Source organism: Nerophis ophidion, linkage group LG19 (genome assembly GCF_033978795.1).
Source record: "Nerophis ophidion isolate RoL-2023_Sa linkage group LG19, RoL_Noph_v1.0, whole genome shotgun sequence".
NCBI classification, from domain to species: domain Eukaryota; kingdom Metazoa; phylum Chordata; class Actinopteri; order Syngnathiformes; family Syngnathidae; genus Nerophis; species Nerophis ophidion.
The window spans coordinates 45491129-45517340 of NC_084629.1; the positions used below are offsets into that span (position 1 = coordinate 45491129).

The 26212-nt window shown below is 40.6% G+C and overlaps 1 protein-coding gene across 4 annotated transcripts in view; it reads left to right on the forward strand.

The window, feature by feature from the left end:
• The window catches only part of LOC133538470 (CASP8 and FADD-like apoptosis regulator), a 61985-nt gene that overhangs the window by 12851 nt on the left and 22922 nt on the right, over positions 1-26212 (forward strand). For 3 of the 4 annotated variants that reach the window (XM_061880119.1, XM_061880118.1, XM_061880120.1), the window contains exons 6-8: positions 4-82; positions 7750-8254; positions 8332-8560. In XM_061880119.1, coding sequence (XP_061736103.1) covers positions 4-82; positions 7750-8254; positions 8332-8458 — 711 coding nt within the window. In that variant the 3' untranslated portion in view covers positions 8459-8560. Of the gene's footprint in view, positions 1-3; positions 83-7749; positions 8255-8331; positions 8561-26212 lie in introns of those variants that run through there. The other variant, XR_009803004.1, reaches the window with a different exon arrangement.

The window sequence follows — 26212 nt, forward strand, 5'->3', positions numbered from 1 at the left end:
TAGAGTCACGTCAACAAATACAAGTTTAGCAGTAAGCCCAGAGGACTGTGTGTCATCATAGACTGTGTGGGTAATGATGGAGGTAAGACACGCCAGCTCTCCAGTCCCTTTTCTTATTGTGGTCATTTGCAGCATTGTACATATACAGTGGGGCAAAAAAGTATTTAGTCAGCCACTGATTGTGCAAGTTCTCCCACTTAAAAAGATGACAGAGGTCTGTCATTTTCATCATAGGTACACTTCAACTGTGAGAGACAGAATGTGGGAAAAAAAATTCAGGAATTTTAAAGAATTTATTAGTAAATTATGGTGAAAGTGAAGTGAAGTGAATTATATTTATATAGCGCTTTTCTCTAGTGACTCAAAGCGCTTTACATAGTGAAACCCAATATCTAAGTTACATTTAAACCAGTGTGGGTGGCACTGGGAGCAGGTTTGGTAAAGGTTCTTGCCCAAGGACACAACGGCAGTGACTAGGATGGCGGAAGCGGGAATCGAACCTGCAACCCTCAAGTTGCTGGTACGGCCACTCTACCAACCGAGCTATACCGCTAAGGGCATTTGCTATACCGATAAGGGATTTGCCAGAATTATCCTAGTAAATGTGTCTAATAACATCTGAATCGCTCCCACTGCAATCGCCTTTTCTTTTTTTTTTACTTTTTTTTTCCTAGTCCTTCACTCTCACTTTCCTCATCCACGAATCTTTCATCCTCGCTCAAATTAATGGGGGAATTGTCGCTTTCTCGGTTCGAATCGCCCTCGCTGCTGGTGGCCATGATTGTAAACAATGTTCAGATGTGAGGAGCTCCACAACCCGTGATGTCACGCGCACGTCGTCTGCTACTTCCGGTACAGCGACCAAAAGTTGTGAACGTTATCGTCGATGTTCTCTACTAAATCCTTTCAGCAAAAATATGGCAATATCGTGAAAATAAGTATTTGGTCAACCATTGAAAGCTCTCACTGATGGAAGGAGGTTTTGGCTCCAAATCTCACGATACATGGCCCCATTCATTCTTTCCTTAACACGGATCAATCGTCCTGTCCCCTTAGCAGAAAAAAAGCCCCAAAGCATGATGTTTACACCCCCATGCTTCACAGTAGGTATGGTGTTCTTGGGATGCCACTCAGTTTTCTTCTTCCTCCAAACACGACGAGTTGAGTTTATACCAAAAAGTTCTATTTTGGTTTCATCTGACCACATGACATTCTCCCAATCCTCTGCTGTATCATCCATGTATCCATTTTGGTATAAACTCAACTCGTCGTGTTTGGAGTGGATAATACTGAGAAATATATCACTCTTGAATGAACATTGTAGTTAATTACTATGATTAATGTTAATTGAAAATTAAACATGAGATATAAATAATAATAGAAGTACAATTGTTTGTATATATTGTTTATATAATTAGTGCAAAGGTTTAATATGTACACAGGGATATTTCACATGCCTGTACTCTGTATAAAATTGAACTACGTTCATGTTGTTTATAATGTGTATTTATAATAAATTGTGCAAAGGACATTTTATAATTTTCGGAAGTTTATTTTGTACTTGAAATTGTTTACAGGGTTAGTCGCAAAAAGTGTTTAACTTCAGCCTAAACCCTTTGGTCTGCAACATTTTTTCTTTTCAATCTATGAATGTACAACTTTTTATTTTCAATTTATGAATGTACAACTGGTTGTTTGCTTTGTTGACCATTGACCGAAGAACAATAAACATAAAAAAAAAAAATAATAATAATAAAGTTGCATCCCAAGAACACCACACCTACTGTGAAGCAGGGGGGTGGAAACATCATGCTTTGGGGCTGTTTTTCTGCCAAGGGGACAGGACGATTGATCCGTGTTAAGGAAAGAATGAATGGGGCCATGTATCGTGAGATTTTGAGCCAAAACCTCCTTCCATCAGTGAGAGCTTTGAATGGTTGACCAAATACTTATTTTCCACCATAATTTACAAATAAATTCTTTAAAATTCCTGGATTTTTTTTTCACATTCTGTCTCTCACAGTTGAAGTGTACCTATGATGAAAATTACAGACCTCTGTCATCATTTTAAGTGGGAGAACTTGCTGACTAAATACTTTTTTTCCCCACTGTACACATAAGTATAACAGGGACAAGCGGTAGAAAATGGATGGATGGATAAAAGGTGTTCCACATTGTAATGATACTTGGTGTGAGTGCCCCACCAGAACAGCAGGTGGGGCTGTTTCTACTTCTTTCTGATATATCTGAAAGGAGAACTGCACTTTTTTGCATTAAATCCTTATGTGAGACAGGCACACACATTTTTTCTCTTTAATATGCATCCTAACCTGTAAATAAATGTTAGCAAAATAATAATAATAATAATACATTTTATTTGGTATAGCGCTTTTCAGAGTATTCAAAGACGCTTTACAGCAGGGGTCGGGAACGTTTCTGGCTGAGAAAGCCATTTAAAGGCCTACTGAAAGGAGATGTTCTTATTTAAACGGGGATAGCAGGTCCATTCTATGTGTCATACTTGATCATTTTGCGATATCGCCATAATTTTGTTGAAAGATTTTAGTAGAGAACATCGACGATAAAGTTGTCAAGTTTAGGTCGCTAATAAAAAAGCCTTGCCTGTACCGGAAGTAGCGGACGATGTGCGCGTGATGTCACGGGTTGTAGGGCTCCTCACATCTGAACATTGTTTACAATCATAGCTAGCAGTAGTAGAGCTACTGGGCGACCCACACACCTGATAATACTTGCGGGGTTGATTCCGGCACGCCTTGCCTCGCTGCTTGCTCGCAGTCCGCGCCTCCTCGCAGCCATCTTTGGTGTGCCCTGCCTCGGCTCCGCCTCTACACAATGTATTACCTTATACACACACCATAATACTCGTACGTTGAAGCACAGTACAATCCATCAGGCGGTGCGGCTTCATAGCTTACCAAAGTCCTACTAAAACATTTTGAGCGCTGTGTGTAATCTTCTATATTTTCAACTTAACATATAAGTTTGCATGTTCTCCCCGTGAATGCGTGGGTTCCTTCCGGGTACTCCGGCTTCCTCCCACTTCCAAAGACATGCCCCTGGGGATAGGCCCCTCCCACTTCCAAAGACATGCACCTGGGGATAGGCCCCTCCCTCCTCCAAATACATGCACCTGGGGATAGGTCCCTCCCACCTCCAAAGACATGCACCTGGGGATAGGCCCCTCCCACTTCCAAAGACCTGCACCTGGGGATAGGTCCCTCCCACCTCCAAAGACATGCACCTGGGGATAGGCCCCTCCCACCTCCAAAGACATGCACCTGGGGATAGGCCCCTCCCACTTCCAAAGACCTGCACCTGGGGATAGGCCCCTCCCACTTCCAAAGACATGCACCTGGGGATAGGTCCCTCCCACCTCCAAAGACATGCACCTGGGGATGGGCCCCTCCCACTTCCAAAGACATTCACCTGGGGATAGGTCCCTCCCACCTCCAAAGACATGCACGTGGGGATAGGTCCCTCCCACCTCCAAAGACATGCACCTGGGGATGGGCCCCTCCCACTTCCAAAGACATTCACCTGTGGATAGGCCCCTCCCACCTCCAAAGACATGCACCTGGGAATAGGCCCCTCCCACTTCCAAAGACATGCACCTGGGGATAGGCCCCTCCCACCTCCAAAGACATGCACCTGGGAATAGGCCCCTCCCACTTCCAAAGACATGCACCTGGGGATAGGTCCCTCCCACCTCCAAAGACATGCACCTGGGGATAGGCCCCCTCCCACCTCCAAAGACATGCACCTGGGGATAGGCCCCTCCCACTTCCAAAGACCTGCACCTGGGGATGGGCCCCTCCCACTTCCAAAGACATTCACCTGGGGATAGGTCCCTCCCACCTCCAAAGACATGCACCTGGGGATAGGTCCCTCCCACCTCCAAAGACATGCACCTGGGGATGGGCCCCTCCCACTTCCAAAGACATTCACCTGGGGATAGGCCCCTCCCACCCTCCAAAGACATGCACCTGGGAATAGGCCCCTCCCACTTCCAAAGACATGCACCTGGGGATAAGCCCCTCCCACCTCCAAAGACATGCACCTGGGAATAGGCCCCTCCCACTTCCAAAGACATGCACCTGGGGATAGGTCCCTCCCACCTCCAAAGACATGCACCTGGGGATAGGCCCCTCCCACCTCCAAAGACATGCACCTGGGGATAGGCCCCTCCCACCTCCAAAGACATGCACCTGGGAATAGGCCCCTCCCACTTCCAAAGACATGCACCTGGGGATAGGTCCCTCCCACCTCCAAAGACATGCACCTGGGGATAGGTTGATTGGCAACACTAAATTGGCCCGAGTGTGTGAATGTGAGTGTGAATGTTGTTTGTCTATCTGTGTTGGTCATGTGATGACGTGGCGACTTGTCCAGGGTGTACCCCGCCTTCCGCCCGATTGTAGCTGAGATAGGCACCATCGCCCCCCGCTACTCCAAAGAGAATAAGCTGTAGAAAATGGATGGATGCTGTTGTTGTTTACTTGAGTCATATTGCAGTCCACACATATCTCTTGTGTTTGACTGCCATCTACTGATCACACTTGTCATTACACCATGTACCGAATAAAATAGCTTCGAGGTCGGTAAGCAAAACCAGAATTATTCCGGACATTAGGCGCACTGTCGAGTTTTGAGGGGGACAAAAAGGATTTTAAGTGCGCCTTTATAGTCCGGAAAATACGGTAGCTAACATGTCTGAGTTTTACCTTTTTTGACATCACATGACTTCAAAAGCGAGGCCACGTCGGTTGCAGTTTACTGTAGAACAGGGGTAGGGAACCTATGGCTCTAGATGACTCTTTTGATGACTGCATCTGGCTCTCAGATAAATCTTAGCTAACATTGCTTAACATGATCAGTAATGAATAATTCCGCTGGTAATCACAGTGTTAAAAATAACGTTCAAAATATAAAACATTCTCATGCATTTTAATCCATCCATCCGTTTACTACCGCACCTGTTCAACAAGTATTATTGGTTCTGCTTCAAAATAACAATGTTATCAAAGGGGAACATTATCACAATTTCAGAAGGATTAAAACCAATAAAAATCAGTTCCCAGTGGCTTACTTTATTTTTCGAAGTTTTTCTCAAAATGTTACCCATCGCGCAATATCCCGAAAACTGGCTTCAAAGTGCCTGATTTACACCATCGCTATATCCACCCATCTATTGTCCTGTGACGTCACTTCGTGAAGCCACCAAAAAAAACATGGCGGATAGCACGGAAAGGTATAGCATAGTAGCTCGGATTCAGACTCGGACTTCAGCGCCGTAAGCGATTCAACAGATTACACGTGTATTGAAACGGATGGTTAGAGTGTGGAGGCAGGTACCGAAAACGAAATTAAAGAAGAAACAGAAGCTTTTGAGCCGTATCATGACAGACAGCGACACGGGAGGAAGCGCAGACGAATTCGGCGATCGCCTTCTAACCAACGATTGGTATGTGTTTGTTTGGCATTAAATGTGGATGGAGGGAAATGTAGCTACAAATTAGGCATAATGATGCAACATGGACATACAGCTAGCCTAAATAGCATGTTAGCATCGATAAGCTTGCAGTCATGCCGTGACCAAATATGTCTGATTAGCACACTACACATAAGTCAGTAACATCAAAAAAACTCACTTTTGTGATTTCGTTGACTTTATTGTTGGAAATTAACCTGCTTTGAGTGTCGCAGGATATCCACACATTCTTGCCATCTCTGTGCCATCTAGCTTAGCTGTCGTCGGTAAAGTGTGCGGAACAAACGAGGGACTTTCGCATCTTTTGACCACTGTTGCAACTTGAATCCGTCTCTGTTGGTGTTGTTAGACCCTCCGACAACACACCGACGAGGCATGATGTCTCCAAGGTACGGAAAACAGTCGAAAAAACGGAAAATAGAGCTGATTTGACTTGGTGTGTGTAATGTGTTTGAGAAAATGGCGGGTCGCTTCCCGTGGGTGAAAGGTCATCGCTCCGACAGGCGAACAATTGAAAGGCGTTTAAATCGCCAAATTCACCTTTTTAGAGTTCGGAAATCGGTTAAAAAAGCATGTGGTCTTCTTTTCTGCAACATCAAGGTATATATTGACGCTTACACAGGTCTGCTGATAATGTGAAGTGAATTATATTTATATAGCGTTTTTCTCGAGTGACTCTAAGCGCTTTACATAGTGAAACCCAATATCTAAGTTCCATTTAAACCAGTGTGGGTGGCACTGGGATTAGGTGGGTAAAGTGCCTTGCCCAAGGACACAACGGCAGTGACTAGGATGGCGAAAGCGGGAATCGAACCTGGAACCCTCAAATTGCTGGCATGGCCGCTCTACCAAACGAGCTATACCGCCCCTTTAAAAAGAATGAGAGACTTAATATACTCTAAAAATGTTGGTCTTACTTAAAAATGCCCATATTTAGTTGTATTCAGTGTTAAAAAAAATATTATATGCCTCTCATGGAAATACATTTTAAAATATTTGGCTTTCATGGCTCTCTCAGCCAAAAAAGGTTCCAGACCCCTGCTGTAGAACATTAAAAAGTCCCGTTTGCTGAATTAGGGGACTTAATGAGCAGACAATTGAGTAATACATGAACATTAATGCCTGTGTGACATTTGGAGATGGTTCTGGAGCAGGGGTGCCCATTACGTCGATCGCGAGCTACCAGTCGACCGCGGGGGGTGTGTCAGTCGATCTCCAGCCAGGCTTTTAAAAAAAATAGACCTAAAAATGAGTGATCATCAATCTTCACCAAGACGTCACTTAAATGACATTCACGGTACCGGAGGGTCTTGTGAGATGACGCTGGCTGCTGCAAGATCATTATTATGAAAATATGACCGAGAGGAAGGCGAGAAACACTTTTTATTTCAACAGACTCTCGCGCCGTACCTTCCGTCAAAACTCTAAAGGCCGACTGCACATTTCCTATCTTCACAATAAAAGCCCTGCTTCATGCTGCCTGCGCTAACTAAATACAGAGTCTCGGAAAACTGGCGTGCACAAGCGATCCCTCAGAAAGCTGGCGTGCACATCACTTGTGCACGCCAGCTTTCTGAGACTCTTATTTTGTTAGCGCAGGCAGCATGAAGCAGGGCTTTTATTGTGAAGATAGGAAATGTGCAGTCGGCCTTTAGAGTTTTGACGGAAGGGACGGCGCCAAAGTCTGTTGAAATAAAAAGTGTTTCTCGCCTTCCTCTCTGTCATTTTTTCATAATAATGAACTGGCAGCAGCCAGCGTCATCTCACAAGACCCTCGGGTGCCGTGAATGTCAATCAAGCAAGCTACGGAATTTGCCGCCAATGTTTTTCTTGTAAAGTGTACGGAAGCTGGATGAATTAGATGCCAAAAACCAACCACTTTCATGTGGTATTGTACAGAAAGGACAACTTTTTTTCTCCTCCATTTGAAAATGTGGGCGTTATCATCATTACTGTCTGATTCCAATCAATGCGAGTCATCAGAATCAGGTAATACACCAACTTATATTCTTGTCTTGGTGAAAGAAAGACATCTATATGTGTTACACATGCTTGTATTATCATTAAACACATTTAACTTGTTTACAAAAATGTCTCTTTCATAAATAAATAAATATAAATGATATATATAAATGAGGTAGATCCCCTCGGGTTGGTCAATTGAAAAGTAGCTCGCCTGCAGAAAAAGTGTGGGCACCCCTGTTCTGGAGTGTCATTCAGGTCTCATTTTTGTTCCTCAGAGATGCTGGAGCACACGTTTAGGTCGCTGCACTTCAACGTGACCTTGCACAAATGTCTGAGTGTTGCTCAGACGGTCTCAGTGCTCAGAGGTCTAGCCCAGGGAAGTAAGGAGCTCAAGGGCGATGGCTTCGTCTGCTGCGTCATTAGCCGCACCACCGCCACTCATCTCCTGGCCACGGATCCATCCGATGAGAGCCTCCTGCTGGACGATCTTAGCCGTCAGTTCGCCGGTGACGTGTGTTCCGCGCTGGTCGACAAGCCCAAACTCTTCTTCATCCAGGGCTACCGGGTCCCGGAGTTCCAGCCCCTCGCCGGATCCAATCCACAGGATGAGGATTTGGACACGGACGCCGGTGTTTGTCCGGCGGGTCCCAGTTCAATCCCGTCGCGTGCGGATGTGTTCTGGAGTCACTGCTGGACCGGAGAAGACCAGCTGCAGCAAGAACCACATCGCTCCGTTTACCTGCAGGCGTTGACGGACGCCGTGCTCAGAGGCCAGAGGGGGTAGATCTTCCTCACGGATGGAAAGTACATTCTTCTTGTTTGAAAAGGAGCTTAAACACGTGTTTGTGTTCTGACAGGAGCAGACACCTGGTGGATCTGCACCTGGAGGTGAACGGAGCCGTCTTTACACACAACAGCAGGTACCCTGGGCAGGAGTATCACATCGATCTGAAACACACTTTAAGAAAGGAGCTTTACTTCTAGACTTCCAACTACTGCCAGGCAGCTGGCTTATATTATACAAATATGTCTTTTTTAAAGGCCTACTGACATGAGATTTTCTTATAAACGGGGATAGCAGGTCCATTCTATGTGTCATACTTCATCATTTCGCGATATTGACATATTTTTGCTGAAAGGATTTAGTAGAGAACATCGACAATAAAGTTCGCAACTTTTGGTCGCTAATAAAAAAGCCTTGCCTGTACCGGAAGTAGCAGACGATGTGCGCGTGACGTCACGGGTTGTGGAGCTCCTCACATCTGAACATTGTTTACAATCATGGCCACCAGCAGCTAGAGCGATTCGGACCGAGAAAGCGATGATTTCCCCATTAATTTGAACAAGGATGAAAAATTCGTTGATAAGGGAAATTTAGAGTGAAGGACTAGGAAAAAAAAAAGTAAAAAAAAAGGAAAAGGCGATTGCAGTGGGAGCAATTCAGATGTTATTAGACACATTTATTAGGATAATTCGGGCAAATCCCTTAGCGGTATAGCTCGGTTGGTAGAGTGGCCGTGCCAGCAACTTGAGGGTTGCAGGTTCCATTCCCGCTTCCGCCATCCTAGTCACTGCCGTTGTGTCCTTGGGCAAGACACTTTATACCACCTTCTCCCAATGCCACCCACACTGGTTTAAATGTAACTTAGATATTGGGTTTCACTATGTAAAGCGCTTTGAGTCACTAGAGAAAAGCGCTATATAAATATAATTCACTTCACAATTCACTTATCTGCTTATTGAGTTGCTGGTGTTTTAGTGAGATTAAATAGTACCTGAAATGTCGGAGGGGTGTGGCCACGGGTGTGTTGACCGCCAGTGTCTCTGAGGGAAGTCACGCAGCTGCAGCTGATGTCTCCGGTAAGAGCCGACTTATTACCACAATTTTCTCACCGAAAACTGCCGGTCGACATGTAATCGGTATCCATGTTCGCTTGAGCGCTCTGTTCCATAGTAAAGCTTCACCTTCGGGAATTTTAAACAAGGAAAACTGTGTGTTTGTGTGGCTAAAGGCTAAAAGCTTCCCACCTACATCTTTCTTCTTTGACGTCTCCATTATTAATTGAACAAATTGCAAAAGATTCAGCAACACAGATGTCCAGAATACTGTGGAATTATGCGATTAAAGCAGACTACTTATAGCTTGGATCGGGGTTGGAAAATAATGTCCGCTACAACCCGAGACGTCAAACGCACACGTCATCATACTGCGACGTTTTCAACAAGAAACTCCCGGAAAATTTAAAATTGCAATTTAGTCAACTAAAAAGGCCGTATTGGCATGTGTTGCAATGTTAATATTTCATAATTGATATATAAACTATCAGACTGCGTGGTCGCTAGTAGTGGCTTTCAGTAGGACTTTAAAATTATTTTTAGGGCGTCCGTGCCAGCAACTTGAGGGTTTCAGGTTCGATTCCCACTTCCGCCATCCTAGTCACTGCCGTTGTGTCCTTGGGCAAGAACCTTTACCAAACCTGCTCCCAATGCCACCCACACTGGTTTAACCTCCGTCTTGTGTAACACTGACCCGTTTTAGTTTTTAAATGCATCAAAGAACCACATAAATATATTTTTTTGCATTAAGGCTTTTTGAGTTTGTCAGGAACCTCTATTTCAACTACCGTATTTCCTTGAATTGCCGCCGGGGCGCTAATTATTTTAAAACCTTTTCTCACTCCGGCGCTTTCCAAAGGCATGTGGTAAATTTAGGCCTGCGCTTAAAAAATTGAGTGTGATGTAAGGATACTATCATGAAAAGCACATTTAATTAAAAAAAAGTTATCATGGTCTTACCTTTACTTATAAATGAAGTCCATGCGCAGCTCCTTCTGATCAAAAGCATCGATAACTTGTTTGTAGAAGTCTTCCTCATCTTTCTTCAGTTTTAAAAGTCTCTCTGTCTCGATGGAGATCTTCCTTTATTACCTCCTGCTTCGATTGAAAGTCCAGTTTAGAAAACTGTTTATTTTAGATATGTAATCCTCCATGTTAAAAGTGCAAGCCAGAGGAAAAAATAAACAATCGCTGCTCACTCTTGGTGCTTGTTGTCACTTCTTCTGCAGCCGAGTAGTCGCAAGAAGGATCACTAGCGCCCTCTACCACCAGGAGGCGGGAGTCATTTAATGACTCATATTTGACACACGCAGCTACGGTATATTGATAAAACATAGCTGCTCACTGTTCTTTTTAGCATATTCAATAGCTTGGACCTTAAATGACTTTAAATGCTGCTACAATCCTCCTTTTCAAGCTTCAAACTGTGCATGTTTGAGCTGGAGGGGGCGTGGCCTCCAGCTCCAGCTGAATTTCGGGAGATTTTCGGGAGAGGCACTGAATTTCGAGAGTCTGGGAGGGTTGGCGAGTATGCCTTAACCTGTATCGGGGGTCAGCAACCTGGGGCTCCATTTAATGCCACCCTAGTGGCTCCCTGGAGCATTTTTAAAAAAGGATTGAAAATGGAAAAAAAAATGGGGGAAAATACTTTTTTTGTTGTTTGAGTACAAACATGACACAAACCTTCACACTTGTCAGAAAGTATAATATGTTTATGTGTATGCTTCACTGATGAGAGTATTGTTTTGTCCTACTAATTTCGGCGGTTCTTGAACACATACCCAGTGTGGAGTTTGTTTACATGTCAAAATCTTCCATTCCTTCTTTGTCTCATTTTGTCCACCAACAGTTTTATACTGTGTGTGAATACACAAAGGTGAGTTTTGTTGATGTTATTGACTTGTGTGGAGTGCTAATCAGGCACATTTGGTCACTGCATGACTGCAAGCTAATCAATGCAAACATGCTATTTAGGCTAGCTCTCTGTACATATTGCATCATTATGACTCATTTGTAGCTATATTTGAGCTCATTTAATATTCTTTACTTGTATTCTCTGTGTATAAAAATTAGTATTGCATGTCTCATGAAACATTATCTGTATGTAATATTGGCTGCATTTCAGACAGCTGTGTGTTGTTCCAGACCACAGCAAACATTACCTAGCTTGCCAGAGATTGTAATAAATATATTAAAAGAAGACAGTCTGCTGTTTCCTTAAACTTGGACACACACATTTATATGTTTGGCCGTTAAAAGACAGAAATTTCCAGAAGTTATCTCACCTTCTGAGTAGCCTCTGATTTACTAATGTTTTCTAATGTTGCAAAAATATGTAGAATAAATATATAAAATATCAACATGCGACACATAGTCATTTTGATAGTAGGCTATTATAGCTAATATAGACACTTTGCCTTCACTACAAGACTTACAGTATATACAGCTTTTCATTTTTTGCAGCTCCAGACGGATTCGTTTTTTTTGTATTTTTGGTCCAATGTGGATCTTTCAGTGTTTTCGGTTGCTTTAGAGGATCCGTAGTTTTTCTTTGTCTTAATTTGGCCCAAATTAGAATAAGCGCATTCTGAAAACGTACAAATCCCTTTTTTTTTTTTTTTTTTTTCATTTTATTTTTATTGACATCCAGCATCAGACATTTCTATCCATCACATCAGTGGTCCCAAACCACCGGGCCGCGGCCCGGCACCGGTGCGCGGACCGATTGGCACTAGAAATAAAAACTTTTTTTTTTTTTTTTTAATTATTAATTCAACATAAAAACACAAATATACATTATATATCAATATAGATCAATACAGTCTGCAGGGACTGTATTTTTTTTTCATAAAGAAATACAATCATGTATTTCTTTATGAAAAAATAAAAAATAATAATAAATGCATTACATCATATTCACATACATCATATAGCTGTTGTCTGCCCTAAATGTCGAAAGTATTTTTGTTGATATCCCCACCATACCACCCCCCCCCCAAAAAAGCAAAAAAACCAAACAAACAAAAACAAAATAGTATATACAAAAACATCAATTAAATAGACAATAATACATTAATAATAATAATAATAAACAAAAATAAATAAATATGAACAGATACGTATATATATACGTATCTATATATATACATATATATATATATATATATACACATAAACACATATACATACATACATACATACATATATATACATACATATACATAAATTTAGTGGTCAATTGTACGGAATATGTTATGTACTGTGCATTCTACTAATAAAGTTTCAATCAATCAATCAATAAGTTCACTTTTCTCGTGTTTGACAGAAACATTTTGGGGGAATAAGGGTTCCAAATGATGACGTGTTCGAAGCAGAAGACATAAAACGCTAGGTTTTAAGTTTCATCTGTGGTTGAGGAAGAGGAGCCACAGTCACCCTTCACTGCGTACCTCTTACTTGGCCCTAGTATAAACTTTGCTTGCCTAACAGAATTGCTATTGTGACATCCAGTGGACACATTTAGAACAGCGGTTTCTTTCTCATTTTTATTCTTGGCAAACTCATCCCGCCGGCCGTACGTTTGACATCCCTGACCTATATGGTCAGTGATTCCATCCATTTTCTACCACTTGTCCCTTTTAGGGTTGCTGGAGCCTATCTCAGCTGCATTCAGGTGGAAGGCGGAGTACCCCCTGGACAAGTCGCCACCTCATCGCAGTGGCCAACACGGATAGAAAGACAACATTCACACACTAGGGACCATTCAGTGTGTCCAAGCAACCTATCCCCAGGTGCATGTCTTTGGAGGTGGGAGGGGCCTATCCCCAGGTGCATGTCTTTGGAGGTGAGAGGAAGCCGGAGTACCCGGAGGGAACCCACGCAGTCACGGGGAGAACATGCAAACTCCACACAGAAAGATCCCGAGCCCAGGATTGAACCCAGGACCTCCGTTTTGTAAGGCACACGCACTAACCCCTCTACCACCGTGCTGCCCTTCAGTGATATCCAATCAACTGTAACACACCATATATTTTTAAAGTCTATTTATTTTCATGCTTGGCAGGAAGTGGTCCCACCTTTGCTGCTGCACACCTGAGTGCAATGAGCAGCAGGTGTGGTAGTTCTAGTGTTAAATAGAGCAGTGTGGCCACAAGCAGAGTGGAGTTGGATGAGTGAGTGCATGTCCTGATGGCTTGTGACTTCTGTGTGAGGTAACGTTACCTTTCGTCCCCTTGGACTTCTTCTTGTGTTTGCTGACTCGTGATCTTCTTCCTTCAGGGTTCTTGTGCTCTGGCTGGGAGCCTCTGGACACTATGTGATGGGTAAGAACTTCTGCTTCTGGGCACACTTTTTACCAGAGTTTTCCAACCATTAGTGTACTGTGAGATATTGCCTGGTGTGCCGTGGGAGATGATGTCATTTCACTTAATTGGGTTAAAAATATATTTTTGCCAACCAGTAATTGTAATCCCCAAATGTGCCAAGTGTCTGTGCAGTCAAGAGTTCGGCAGAGTAACCGTTTAATACTCTTCCATATCAGCAGGTGGCAACAGGTAGCTAATTGCCTTGTAGATGTTGGGAACATGGTTTGTCGTGATCACAATATGCAGACATGTTAAAAAGGTATCTAATGCTTATACCAAAAATAAACAAAAGACATTGAAGCTTAGGTAAGGCTATGCAGAATGAAGCTAAAACTGAACTGGCTGCAAAGTAAACAAAAACAGAATGCTGGATGACAGCAAAGACTTATAGTGTGTGGAGCAGCAGATGGCGTCCACAAAGTACATTCGTACATGACTTTTACAAAAAAATAGGAGCACAAGAACTAAAACTCCAAATAAGTCAGGGTGTGATGTGACAGGTGGTGACAGTACACACCTACTTTGACACAAGAGCTATAGGGATGCATGCTTGGTTATGGTTTGAATTCATATCCAACATATGCGAGAACGACTTTTTACTGTCAATGTCAGCTTTATTTTTTAATGTTTTCTGCTGGTGGTGAGCCTCTTTTTTTTGTTTTCAATGATAAAAATGTGCCCTGGCTCAGAAAAGGTTGAAAAACACTGGACTAGAGATCAGTAGAGTAACCATGCAATACCCCTTTTTTTACCAGTAGGTGGCGAATTGCCTTGTAAGCCTAATTTGAGACAAGAGAATTATAGATGCATGGTTATGGTTGGAATTAATATGGAACAATTGCGTCAGGTATCCATCCATTTTCTACCGCTTACTCCCTTTTGGGGTCGTGGGGGGCGTATTTGATGAGAACGACGTTATGTTGTCAATGTAGTCTACCTGCCAGTGTCTAAAATCCGGCCCGCAAGCATGACTTAGTCAATTTAATTATAGTACTTGGTAAAATGTTTATTTTTAAGGGCAAAAATAGATATTCACTTCGTATTACTTTCTTTAAAACATTTATTCAGTATTTTTTAACTTTAGAGAGATACATGATTGACAACGATAATGATGCAAAAAAAGATGGGAAATCCTTAAAGGCTTATTATGAAAATGTAGTAATATTTATAGATATGCAACATATATGCTATTTTTGTTGTTGTGTTCCCTATTTTTGAGTGTAGAAAATGGTGTGTGTGTGTTGAGTCTGACTTGGACATAATGTGGACTATACACACATGCTTTTTATGAAAATGTAATTTTGTTTATAACTTATATGCAATCTGTTTCCCTAATTTTTGTTGTTGTACATGGATGAAGGTGTGTGTTGCTGAGACCGACTTGGACTTTATCTGGACTGGACCTGGTTTTAAAAACCTTTTTAGAAAAGTCTAATTTCATTAACAACCTGGTCTGATGAAGATGTGTTTTTTTTTTTAATAAAATAAAATGAGATTTTTAAAAAAAGAGGAAAAAAAAACAACTTTCTTGGATAAAAAAAGAAAGTAAAATCATATAAAACAATTATATTAAAAATAGTAATTAATGAGAGTGTTAGTGGACCGGCGACACACACAATCATGTGTGTTTCAGGGACTGTGTCCCTTGCAGACTGTTATATATGTTGTGGGAACTAGAATTTTGGTAGCAGAAAGAAACAACCCTTTTTTGTGTGAGTGGGGGAGGGAGGGGTTTTCTTTGGGGGGGTTGATGCACTAATGGAAAGTGTATCTTGTGTATTTTTATGTTGATTTAATAAAAAAATATCCGGCCCGCAGGAAGTACCAAGTAGTGAATTTTATTTATTTTTATTTTTTATAAACTTGGACATTTTCGACCGCTTGTTGTGTCCTTTAGTCACTCAGGAAAATCATATTGTCTAAATATGCATTTTCCCATTGATAATGTGACATTGTGTGTGTGCGTGCATACAGCCCACCAAATTATTTTATATATATATATGTATGTATATATGTATATGTATATATATATATATATTAGGGCTGGGCAACGATTAAAAATTTTAATCGAAGTTAATCGCACTATTAGTCTGATTAATCGCGATTAACTGCATTGTATACGCAAAGCCCAATAATGAATTCAAAAGTAGTGTGTAGTGCACCTTTTATTGGAATATTCTCCCACATGAACAAAAGCGCCAAAACATTTGTTGTGCAAACACAATTTAAATCAGTCCTTGTTAAACAGTAGCAGTTAAATAGCATATTTGATGAAAATCAACTCCAAAAATGTAAATACAAACATTTAAGCTTATTGCCACTGCCAGGGTATTTAAGTTATCCTGTTTGTTATGGAAAATAAATATAATCTACATACAAATCTCTGAGCCACAATCATAACATCTGAACAGGCAATTTCTGAGGTAACAGCAGAAACATTTTTTTTATCAGGGTCTTATGTTTAAAAAAAACTATACTATAGGTTTTAGGGAATTTTTGATCAAATTATCCGTAGTAGCAATATTAATAATGTTGTGTTTATGCTGCGTAGTGCACTTAAAATAATTATGACCATATCTAGGAATTGATATGATTGGAATGTTCCGATTGTTTGCTTGGTGCTTTGATAAACTGAAGGCATCATATACATGGTACTATATTGTGATGTTATGAGCCAGGGAAAAAAAGAACTACCCTACCCAGCATGCAACAGGAGTGAGGAGCATGTATATGTTGTGTCGCCATGACGGCATCTTGTATGTTGTGATATGCACGCTCTGAAAGTAAACGTTAAGAACTCAGCCAACACTCCTGGTCTGCATTATTCATAAATAGACAGACAACACATATACTCCGCTGCTTCACAGGCCGCTGGATGTAGACGGCAAAGTATTCCCATGCTAGCTAGCCGCTCTAGCAAGCACGCCTCATTCAGTCCAAAACAGCCCGATCTATCCACATCCAGAATTGTCTGGCGGTCGTGAGTGATCCCGGCGTGACCACGCTGTAAGCCAGCCAGGACATTTGCAGAATTGTCCGGTATTTTTGCCAAATGTTCTATCTTTACCAAGAGCCCCTCCATGCCGGGCGACGCCATCTTGTTAAGAAAAGGCGTTAACAAAATAAAAGCATGTAAACAACATATGCAAATGTGCGATAAAATAATTGTCGGCGTTAATAGATTGATGAGTTAACGCGTAATTAACGCATTAATTTGCCCACCCCTAATATATATATATATATATATATATTATTTTTTTAACCCAATGCAACATCTGAGTCCATAGACTATTGAGTTTCATTTTAAACATGTTCTGCTGCTGGTGTGCCCCTGGATTTTCTCAATGGGGGGGGAAAAAAAAGTGCCTTGGTTGAAAACCACTGCCCTAAACAATATGGCTTGACTTCTTCATTTAGGTGGTGGTTCTGGACATAAAGATGTGGCCCCTTGGTACTTCCCCAAAAAATATATATATATTTTTTTACATTTTCTACCGCTTGTTACTTTTGATCTTCTAGTCAGTCAGGCAAATCATAGTCTAAATATGCATTTTCCCATGAATAATGTGACATCAAATATGTGCACGCATCCCAGCCAATTTTTTTTTTTTTCAACCCAATGCAACCCCTGAGTTCAAAAATTTGGGGTCCCACTGAAAGACATTTGAGTTTTATTTTAAACATTCTGCTGGTGGTGTGCCCCTGGACTTTATTTGTTGAAAACCACTGCCCTAAACAATATGGCTTGACTTCTTCATTTAGGTGGTGGTTCTGGACATAAAGATGTGGCCCCTCCTTTCAATTTGGCTCGCAGTTCCCCTCCGGTCCACGTGGGAGCCAGATACCCCGGTGGTGGCTACCGAGAGAACTGGGAGTCTGATTCCACGGAAGGTCCTAAAATGCCTCTCAGGCTCCGTGGTTCTTCACAACAACCCAACAGAGACAAACTGGTCCTGGATGAAGATGGTATGCAGTACTTGGTGCCATCGCCCCGCAGCCGGCAGTCATGGTATGCACCACCGCTGCAGCAACCCCGCATGAGTCCACCTGAAGACGGAAGACTGGGTTTGATGTCCCAGGAAGACCTGGGGCAGTTGACTCCAAGGCAAAGCATGTTGCCACCTGGCTGCCCCGCCCCTAAATGTCCACCTGTCCAATGTCCTCCCGCTGGTTGTTGCATTTGTCCTTGGCGTCTGTGCGGTAATCGTCCTTTCCCTCGCACTTATTGGTAGGATCTTCTTGCATCCTGAGTTGTGCAGGTATATGACTTCTATCATTCAGATTTGTCAATGTGGTGAAAGTTGTTAACTTGTGTCAACTTTTTGCTTTCAGGTTGTCCTCTACTGTGGAGCATAAATGGCAACCATGAATAAATCTGAAGAACTTCATCCAGTCTGTTCTTTTTTTTTCAGTCAACATGTGTCCATCTGTCAGCTCTGCACACCGGGGTTGAAGAGGTGGCCTGTTGTAGTTTGAGGTTTGTGTCCGGCCCCGTTGTTTGAGGTACTTTAAACCATGTCATGCTGAACTCCTTAAAGTCCTACTGAAAGCCACTACTAGCGACCACGCAGTCTGATAGTTTATATATGAATGATGAAATATTAACATTGCAACACATGCCAATACGGCCTTTTTAGTTTACTAAATTGCAATTTTAAATTTCGCGCGAAGTATCCTGTATGATGACACACATTGTAGAGGACATTTTGGTCCAACCCCGATCCTAGCTATAAGTTGTCTGCTTTAATCGCATAATTCCACAGTATTTTGGACATCTGTGTTGCGGAATCTTTTGCAATATGTTCAATTAATAATGGATACGTCAAAGAAGAAAGATGTAGGTTGTGTTGCTGAATCTTTTGCAATGTGTTCAATTAATAATGGAGACGTCAAAGAAGAAAGATGTAGGTGGGAAGCGGTGTATCGCAGCCGGCTGTAGCAACACAAACACAGCCTGTGTTTCTTTGTTTACATTCCCAAAAGATGACGGTGAAGCTTTACTATGGAACAGAGCGGTCAAGCGAACAAGGTTCCGTACCATATGTCAACCAGCAGGTTTCGGTGAGAAAATGGTGGTAATAAGTCGGCTCTTACCGTAGACATGAGCGGAGAGCTTGCGTCGTTCCTCGTGCACCTGTCAAAGAGGCAGCTGCGGACTCTTAGAGCTTTTCAAAAGATGGAAATAGCTGGCAGCTAAATAGCCAAAATTTTTGTTTTAATTTTTCATTGGTTTTTACAAAAACACTACAAGCTATTTTTTAATCTGGCCACTTGGCTGCCAATTTTTCTACCATTTTAAAAACAAATATTTCGTCTTTCCATTTACAGTAAAACAACGTTAAAAACCATCAGATTTTACAGTCAAGAGCTGGCAGCTCAGTTACAAAATTTAACTGTTAAATGTTTTTTGTTTTTTTTTCCCATTTTTTGTTTACATTTTACAGCAGCGGTCCTCAAACTTATTGACTCGGGGGCTACATTGGATTAAAATAATTTGGCCGGGGGCTGGGCTGTTTGTATGTTTATATGTATGTATGGCAATTCCTCAACTTTATCAGTATTTATTGCCGCCCTTGTCACGTGTTGCTGGCATCAAATTAAAAAGTTAATGATTTGCCCCCCAAAAAATTGTTTGTACATCAAATATGTTGTCTTTGTAGCATATTCAACTGAATATGGGTTGAAAAGGATTTGCAAATCATTGTATTCTGTTTATATTTACATCTAACACAATTTCCCAACTCATATGGAAATGGTGCATATGTGTGTGTATATACAGGACTATTTCAGAGAATTAAAATATTGTGATAAAGTCATTTTAATTTCCAAAATGCAACTAAAACATGAAAATGTTAACATTCTGGATTAATTACACATCAACTGAACTATTGCAAGCCTTTTATTATTTTTAATATTGCTGATTATGGCATACAGCTTAAGAAAACTCAAAAATCCTATCTCAAAAAGTTAGATTATTTCCTCAGACCAAGTAAAAAAAAATTATAACAGCAAAACAAAATCAAACGTTTGAAAATGTCAATTAATGCACTCAGTACTTGGTTGGGAATTATTTTGCATGGATTACTGCATCAATGCAGCCTGTGGCATTGCTGAGGTGTTATGGATGCACAGGATGCTTCAATAGCGGCCTTTAGCTCATTTGCATTATTGGGCCTGGTGTCTTTCAGCTTCTTCACAATAACCCACAAATTCTCTATAGAGTTCAGGTCAGGAGAGTTGGCAAGCCAATTGAGGACAGAAATGCCATGGTCAGTACACCGGTTACTGCTGGTTTTGGCACTGTGGACAGGTGCCAGATCATGCTGGAAAATTAAATCATCTCCATACAGCTTTTCAACAGATACAGCTTCAATAGCCATATTCCCATGGTCAAGCCACTCCTGAACTCTAGACAACGGAAGAAGTGTCTGACTTGGGCTATGGAAAAGAAGCACTGAACAGTTGCAGAGTGGTCCAGAGTCCTGTTTTCCGACAAAAACAATTTTTGAATTTCGTTTGAGAGGCGCTTGAGTCTGGAGGAAGGCTGGAGAGGAGCAAAATCCAATTTGTTTGAAATCCATTGTGAAGTTCCCTCAGTCAGCAATGGTTTGGGGAGCCATGTCAGCAGCTGATTTTGGTCCACTGTGTTTCATCAAGTCCAGAGTCAATGCAGTTGTGTACATGCTTCCATCTGTTGTAAAGCTCTATGGAGATTTAATTTTCCAGCATGATCTGACACCTGCCCAAAGTGCCAAAACCAGCAGTAACTGGTGCACTGACCATGGCATTACTGTCCTCCATTGGCCTGCCAACTCTCCTGACCTGTACCTCATAGAGTGTGTGGAGTATTGTGAAGCAGAAGCTGAAAGACACCAGACCCAATAATGCAAATGAGCTGAAGGCCACTATTGAAGCATCCTGTGCATCCATAATATCTCAGCAATGCCACAGGCCAATTGCCTCCATGCTTCGCTGTATTGATGCAGTAATCCGTGCAAAAGGAATCCCAACCAAGTACTGAGTGCATTGACATTTTAAAATGTTTGATTTTGTTTCTGTTATTTTTATTTTTACTTGGTCTGAGGAAATATTCTAATTTTGAGATAGGATTTTGGAGTTTTCTTAAGCTGTATGCCATAATCAGCAATATTAAAATAAAAGGCTTGCAATATTTTAGTTGTGTAGTGCATTCATGTTTTTAGTTGCATTGCGGAAAATAAAGGACATTATCACAATATTTTAATTCTTAGACAGTCCTGTGTATATATATATATATATTCCTCGCATACTGACTGAAAACATAACCAAGTGTGCATGCCATTGATGAAAAAATGCATTTTCAAACAATATGATTTGCCTGAGTGGTTAAGACACAGAGTAATAAGCAGTAGAAAATTTATTAGGACAGATTTTAAAAAAATTAATCAAAATTAACTTTTTAACTTAGAACTTCCTGCGGGCTGGATTTTAGGCACTGGCAGGCCATAGTTTATGGACCCCTGTTTTTTTTGCCAGAATTTTGCGTTTAATGTTCAATGGTTTCTACAACATTTGAATGGAAAAATTTTATTCTGGCCACTTGGCTGCTAATTTTTCTACTGTTAAAAAGTAAACAAAGCGACCGGGATGAGAATCAGAATCTTTTAGTCATGGTTCTTGCCCGGAAAAGGGTTGAGTGCAATCTCCGGGTTGGGGATCAGACCCAAAGTTGAAGTATCTTGAATCTTGTTTACAAGTGAGGAAAGAGTGGACCGTGAGAGCAACAGGCGGATCGGTGCAGTCAGTCAGTCATGCGGACGTTGTATTGATCAATTGTGGGAGGAAGGTCCTGAGCCGGCAGGCAAAGCTCTCAATTTACTGGGTCGATCTACATTCCCATCCTCCCCTGTGGTCATGAGCTTTGGGTTATGACCAAAAGGATCAGCCCCCCCTCCAGAGGAGCTAGACAAAGTGGCTGGGGAGAGGAAAGTCTGGGCTTCCCTGCTTAGGCTGCTGCACCCATGACCCTACCTCAGATAAACAGAAGATGGAATTACTAATAAGTCTAAATCAAAAACTGAACAATTATCACATAATACATTGGGTCTTCCATCATACTTCCTAAGAAATTAACTCAGCCCAATTTCAGTGCCATAGTTTGGTACAACTAAGAACTACAGACACAGATCCAAGTCTACATATTTATTCATTAGTTGCCATGGAAGTACAGAGACAACCTGAAATCCAAAGAGTTGACACAAGTTAACAACTTTCAAAACTGAATCAAGAGTCATTCACCTGTTCAACAAGCCAGGATGCCAGAAGATCCTACCAATAAGTGCGGGGGTAAGGGAGATCACCACATTTACGCCAAGGGCAATTGCAACAGCCAGGGAGAGGACATTGGACAGGTGGACATTTAGGGGCGGGGCAGCCAGGTGGCAACATGCTTTGCCTTGGAGTCAACTGCCCCAGGTCTTCCTGGGACATCAAACCCAGTCTTCCATCTTCAGGTGGACTCATGCGGGGTTGCTGCAGCGGTGGTGCATACCATGACTGCCGGCTGCGGGGCGATGGCACCAAGTACTGCATACCATCTTCATCCAGGACCAGTTTGTCTCTGTTGGGTTGTTGTGAAGAACCACGGAGCCTGAGAGGCATTTTAGGACCTTCCGTGGAATCAGACTCCCAGTTCTCTCGGTAGCCACCTCCGGGGTATCTGGCTCCCACGTGGACCGGAGGGGAACTGCGAGCCAAATTGAAAGGAGGGGCCACATCTTTATGTCCAGAACCACCACCTAAATGAAGGAGTCAAGCCATATTGTTTAGGGCAGTGGTTTTCAAACAAGGCACTTTTTCCCCCCCATTGAGAAAATCCAGGGGCACACCAGCAGCAGAACATGTTTAAAATAAACTCAATAGTCTATGTCAGGGGACCCCAAATTTTTGGACTCGGGGGTTGCATTGGGTTGAAAAAAAATAAATAAATATGGCCGGGCTATGTGCACACACTTGATGTCACATTATCCATGGGATAATGCATATTTAGACTATGATTTGCCTGAGTGACTAGGAGACAAAAAAGGTAACAAGTGGTAGAAAATGTAAAAAAAAAAAAAATAAAGTTTATATATTTCATTATTTTTTAGGAAGTACCAAGTTTTTATTTTTAACAAGTACAAAGTTTATATTTTTTATAAAAATTAATAAAAATGTAAGAAGTTTTTTTTGTTTTCTAGGAAGTACGTGTGTATATATATATATATATATATATATATATATATATATATATATATATATATATATATATATATATATATATATAACTTTGTATTCATTTTCAACAATGATGACTTCTTACTGTCAATATCTGCTGTCGAACTTCATTTTTTAATGTTTTTTGCTGGTGGTGTTCCTTTTTTTTCTTTTCTTTTTTTTTTTTAAATTGGAAAAAAAGATGCCTTGGGTCAAAAGGTTGAAAAATACTGGTTTAACGATCAGCAGAGTTACCATGCAATACACTTACATATCAGTAGGTGGCAGCAGGTAGTGAATTGCTTTGTAAGCCTACTTTGAGACAGAATTAATATTTTTGAATATTTTTTTTTTTTTTTTGCGAAAATGTCGAAGGGGGGAGTGACCCTTACACAAATATTTTTCAAAACCGTCCAGCTTCAGCAGCACAATATTTGTCCTGGAGATATCTCAAAACCTCAAAACCTCATTAGGAGTCCCGACAAAACCCATAAATGGCAAAAATTGTATTTTCCGTTAAAAATTTTGTAAGGAACTTTGTGATGAGGTGGTGACTTGTCCAGGGTGTACCCTGCCTTCCGCCTGACTGCAGCTGAGCGGTTCCAGTCCCCCCTGCGCCCCCACAAAACTTGGTACTTTGAAAAAATGTAAAATTGCCCATTTATTTTTTTGATATATAAACTTCAGATTTCCTAAAAAACTTGGTACTTCCCAAAAAATAATAAGATATATATATATATATTTTTTTTTTAAATATATAAACTTGGTACTTCCCCCCAAAAAACCTTCTACTTCCTAAAAAAAAATGTTTTAATATATAAAGTTTGTACTTCCTAGAAAACCCAAAAACTTTACTTCCTAAAAAAAAAGTGTATATATATATATATATATATATATATATATATATATATAAACGTCATACTTCCTAGAAAACAAAAAACTTCCTACATTTTTTTTAATTTTAAAAAATATATAAACTTTGTACTTCCTAGAAAACCAAAACATTTTACTTCCTAAAAAAAAAAATATATATATATATATATATTTTTTTTTTTTAGGAAGTAAAAGGTTTTGGGTTTTCTAGGAAGTACAAACTTTATATATTAAAACAATTTTTTAGGAAGTAGAAGGTTTTTTTGGGGGAAGTACCAAGTTTATATATTTAAAAAATATATATATATATATATCTTTATTATTATTTTTTGGGAAGTACCAAGTTTTTTAGGAAATCTGAAGTTTATATATCAAAAAAATAAATGGGCAATTTTATATTTTTTCAAAGTACCAAGTTTTTGTGGGGGCGCAGGGGGGACTGGAACCGCTCAGCTGCATTCGGGCGGAAGGCAGGGTACACCCTGGACAAGTCACCACCTCATCACAAAGTTCCTTACAAAATTTTTAACGGAAAATAAAATTTTGGCCATTTATGGGTTTTGTCGGGACTCCTAATGAGGTTTTGAGATATCTCCAGGACAAATATTGTGCTGCTGAAGCTGGACGGTTTTGAAAAATATTTGTGTAAGGGTCACTCCCCCCTTCGACATTTCGCAAAAAAAAAAAAAAAAAAAAAAAATATTCAAAAATATTAATCCTCTTGTCTCAAAGTAGGCTTACAAAGCAATTCACTACCTGCTGCCACCTACTGATATGGAAGTGTATTGCATGGTAACTCTGCTGATCGTTAAACCAGTATTTTTCAACCTTTTGACCCAAGGCACATTTTTTTCCAATTTAAAAAAAAAAAAAAAAAAAAAAAAAAAGGAACACCACCAGCATAAAACATTAAAAAAGGAAGTTCAACAGCAGATATTGACAGTAAGAAGTCATCATTGTTGAAAATGAATACAAACCATAAGCATGCATCACTATAGCTCTTGTCTCAAAGTAGGTGTGTACTATCACCACCTGTCACATCACACCTTGATTTATTTGGAGTTAGTTCTTGTCTTGCGCTCCTATTTTGTTATGTACGAATATACTTTGTGGACGCCATCTGCTTCTCCACACGCTGTAAGTCTTTGCGGTCATCCAGCATTCTGTTTTTGTATACTGTGCAACCAGTTCAGTTTTAGTTTCGTTCTGGATAGCCTTCCCTAAGCTTCAATGCCTTTTGTTTATTTTTAGTTTACGCATTAGAGACCTTTTCACCGAACTCTTGACTGCACAGACACTTGACACATTTGGGGATTATAATTACTGGTTGGCAAAAATATATTTTTAACCCAATTAAGTGAAATGACATCATCTCCCACGGCACACCAGACAATATCTCACAGTACACTAATGGTTGGACAACACTGGTAAAAATTGTGCCCAGAAGCAGAAGTTCTTACCCATCACATAGTGTCCAGAGGCTCCCAGCCAGAGGACAAGAACCCTGAAGGAAGAAGATGACGAGTCAGCAAACACAAGAAGAAGTCCAAGGGGACAAAAGGTAACATTACCTCACACAGAAGTCACAAGCCATCAGGACATGCACTCACTCATCCAACTCCACTCTGCTTGTGGCCACACTGCTCTATTTAACACTAGAACTACCACACCTGCTGCTCATTGCACTCAGGTGTGCAGCAGCAAAGGTGGGACCACTTCCTGCCAAGCATGAAAAAAATATATATTTTTAAAAAATTATTAGTTTTATTACCAGGAAGTATCAAGTTTTTATTTTTTTTGAAAGTACGAAGTTTATTTAATAAACAAAAAATTAAAACATTTTTTTAATTTATTTTTTTTAGGAAGTGAAGTGAATTAGTGAAGTGAATTATATTTATATAGCGCTTTTCTCTAGTGACTCAAAGCACTTTACATAGTGAAACCCAATATCTAAGTTACATTTCAAAGCAGTGTGGGTGGCACTGGGAGCAGGTGGGTAAAGTGTCTTGCCCAAGGACACAACGGCAGTGACTAGGATGGGGGACACGGGAATCGAACCTGGAACCCTCAAGTTGCTGACACAGCCGCTCTACCAACCGAGCTATGCCCCCCCAAGTACCAAGTTTTTTATTTTTTTGGAAGTACAAAGTTTATATATTAAAAAAGATATATATTTTTTTTAATTATTTTTAGGAAGTACCAAGTTTATACATTGAAAAATATGTATATTTTTTTAATTTATTATTATTTTTTAGGAAGTATGAAGTTAATATATTAAAAAAATATATTATTTTTAAATTATTATTTTTATTATAAGGAAGTCTCAATTTTTTTTTTTTAAGTACGAAGTTTATTTAATAATAAAACAAAACAAAACATTTGTTATTTATTATTATTATTTTTTTTAAGAAGTACCAAGTTTTTTTTTTTT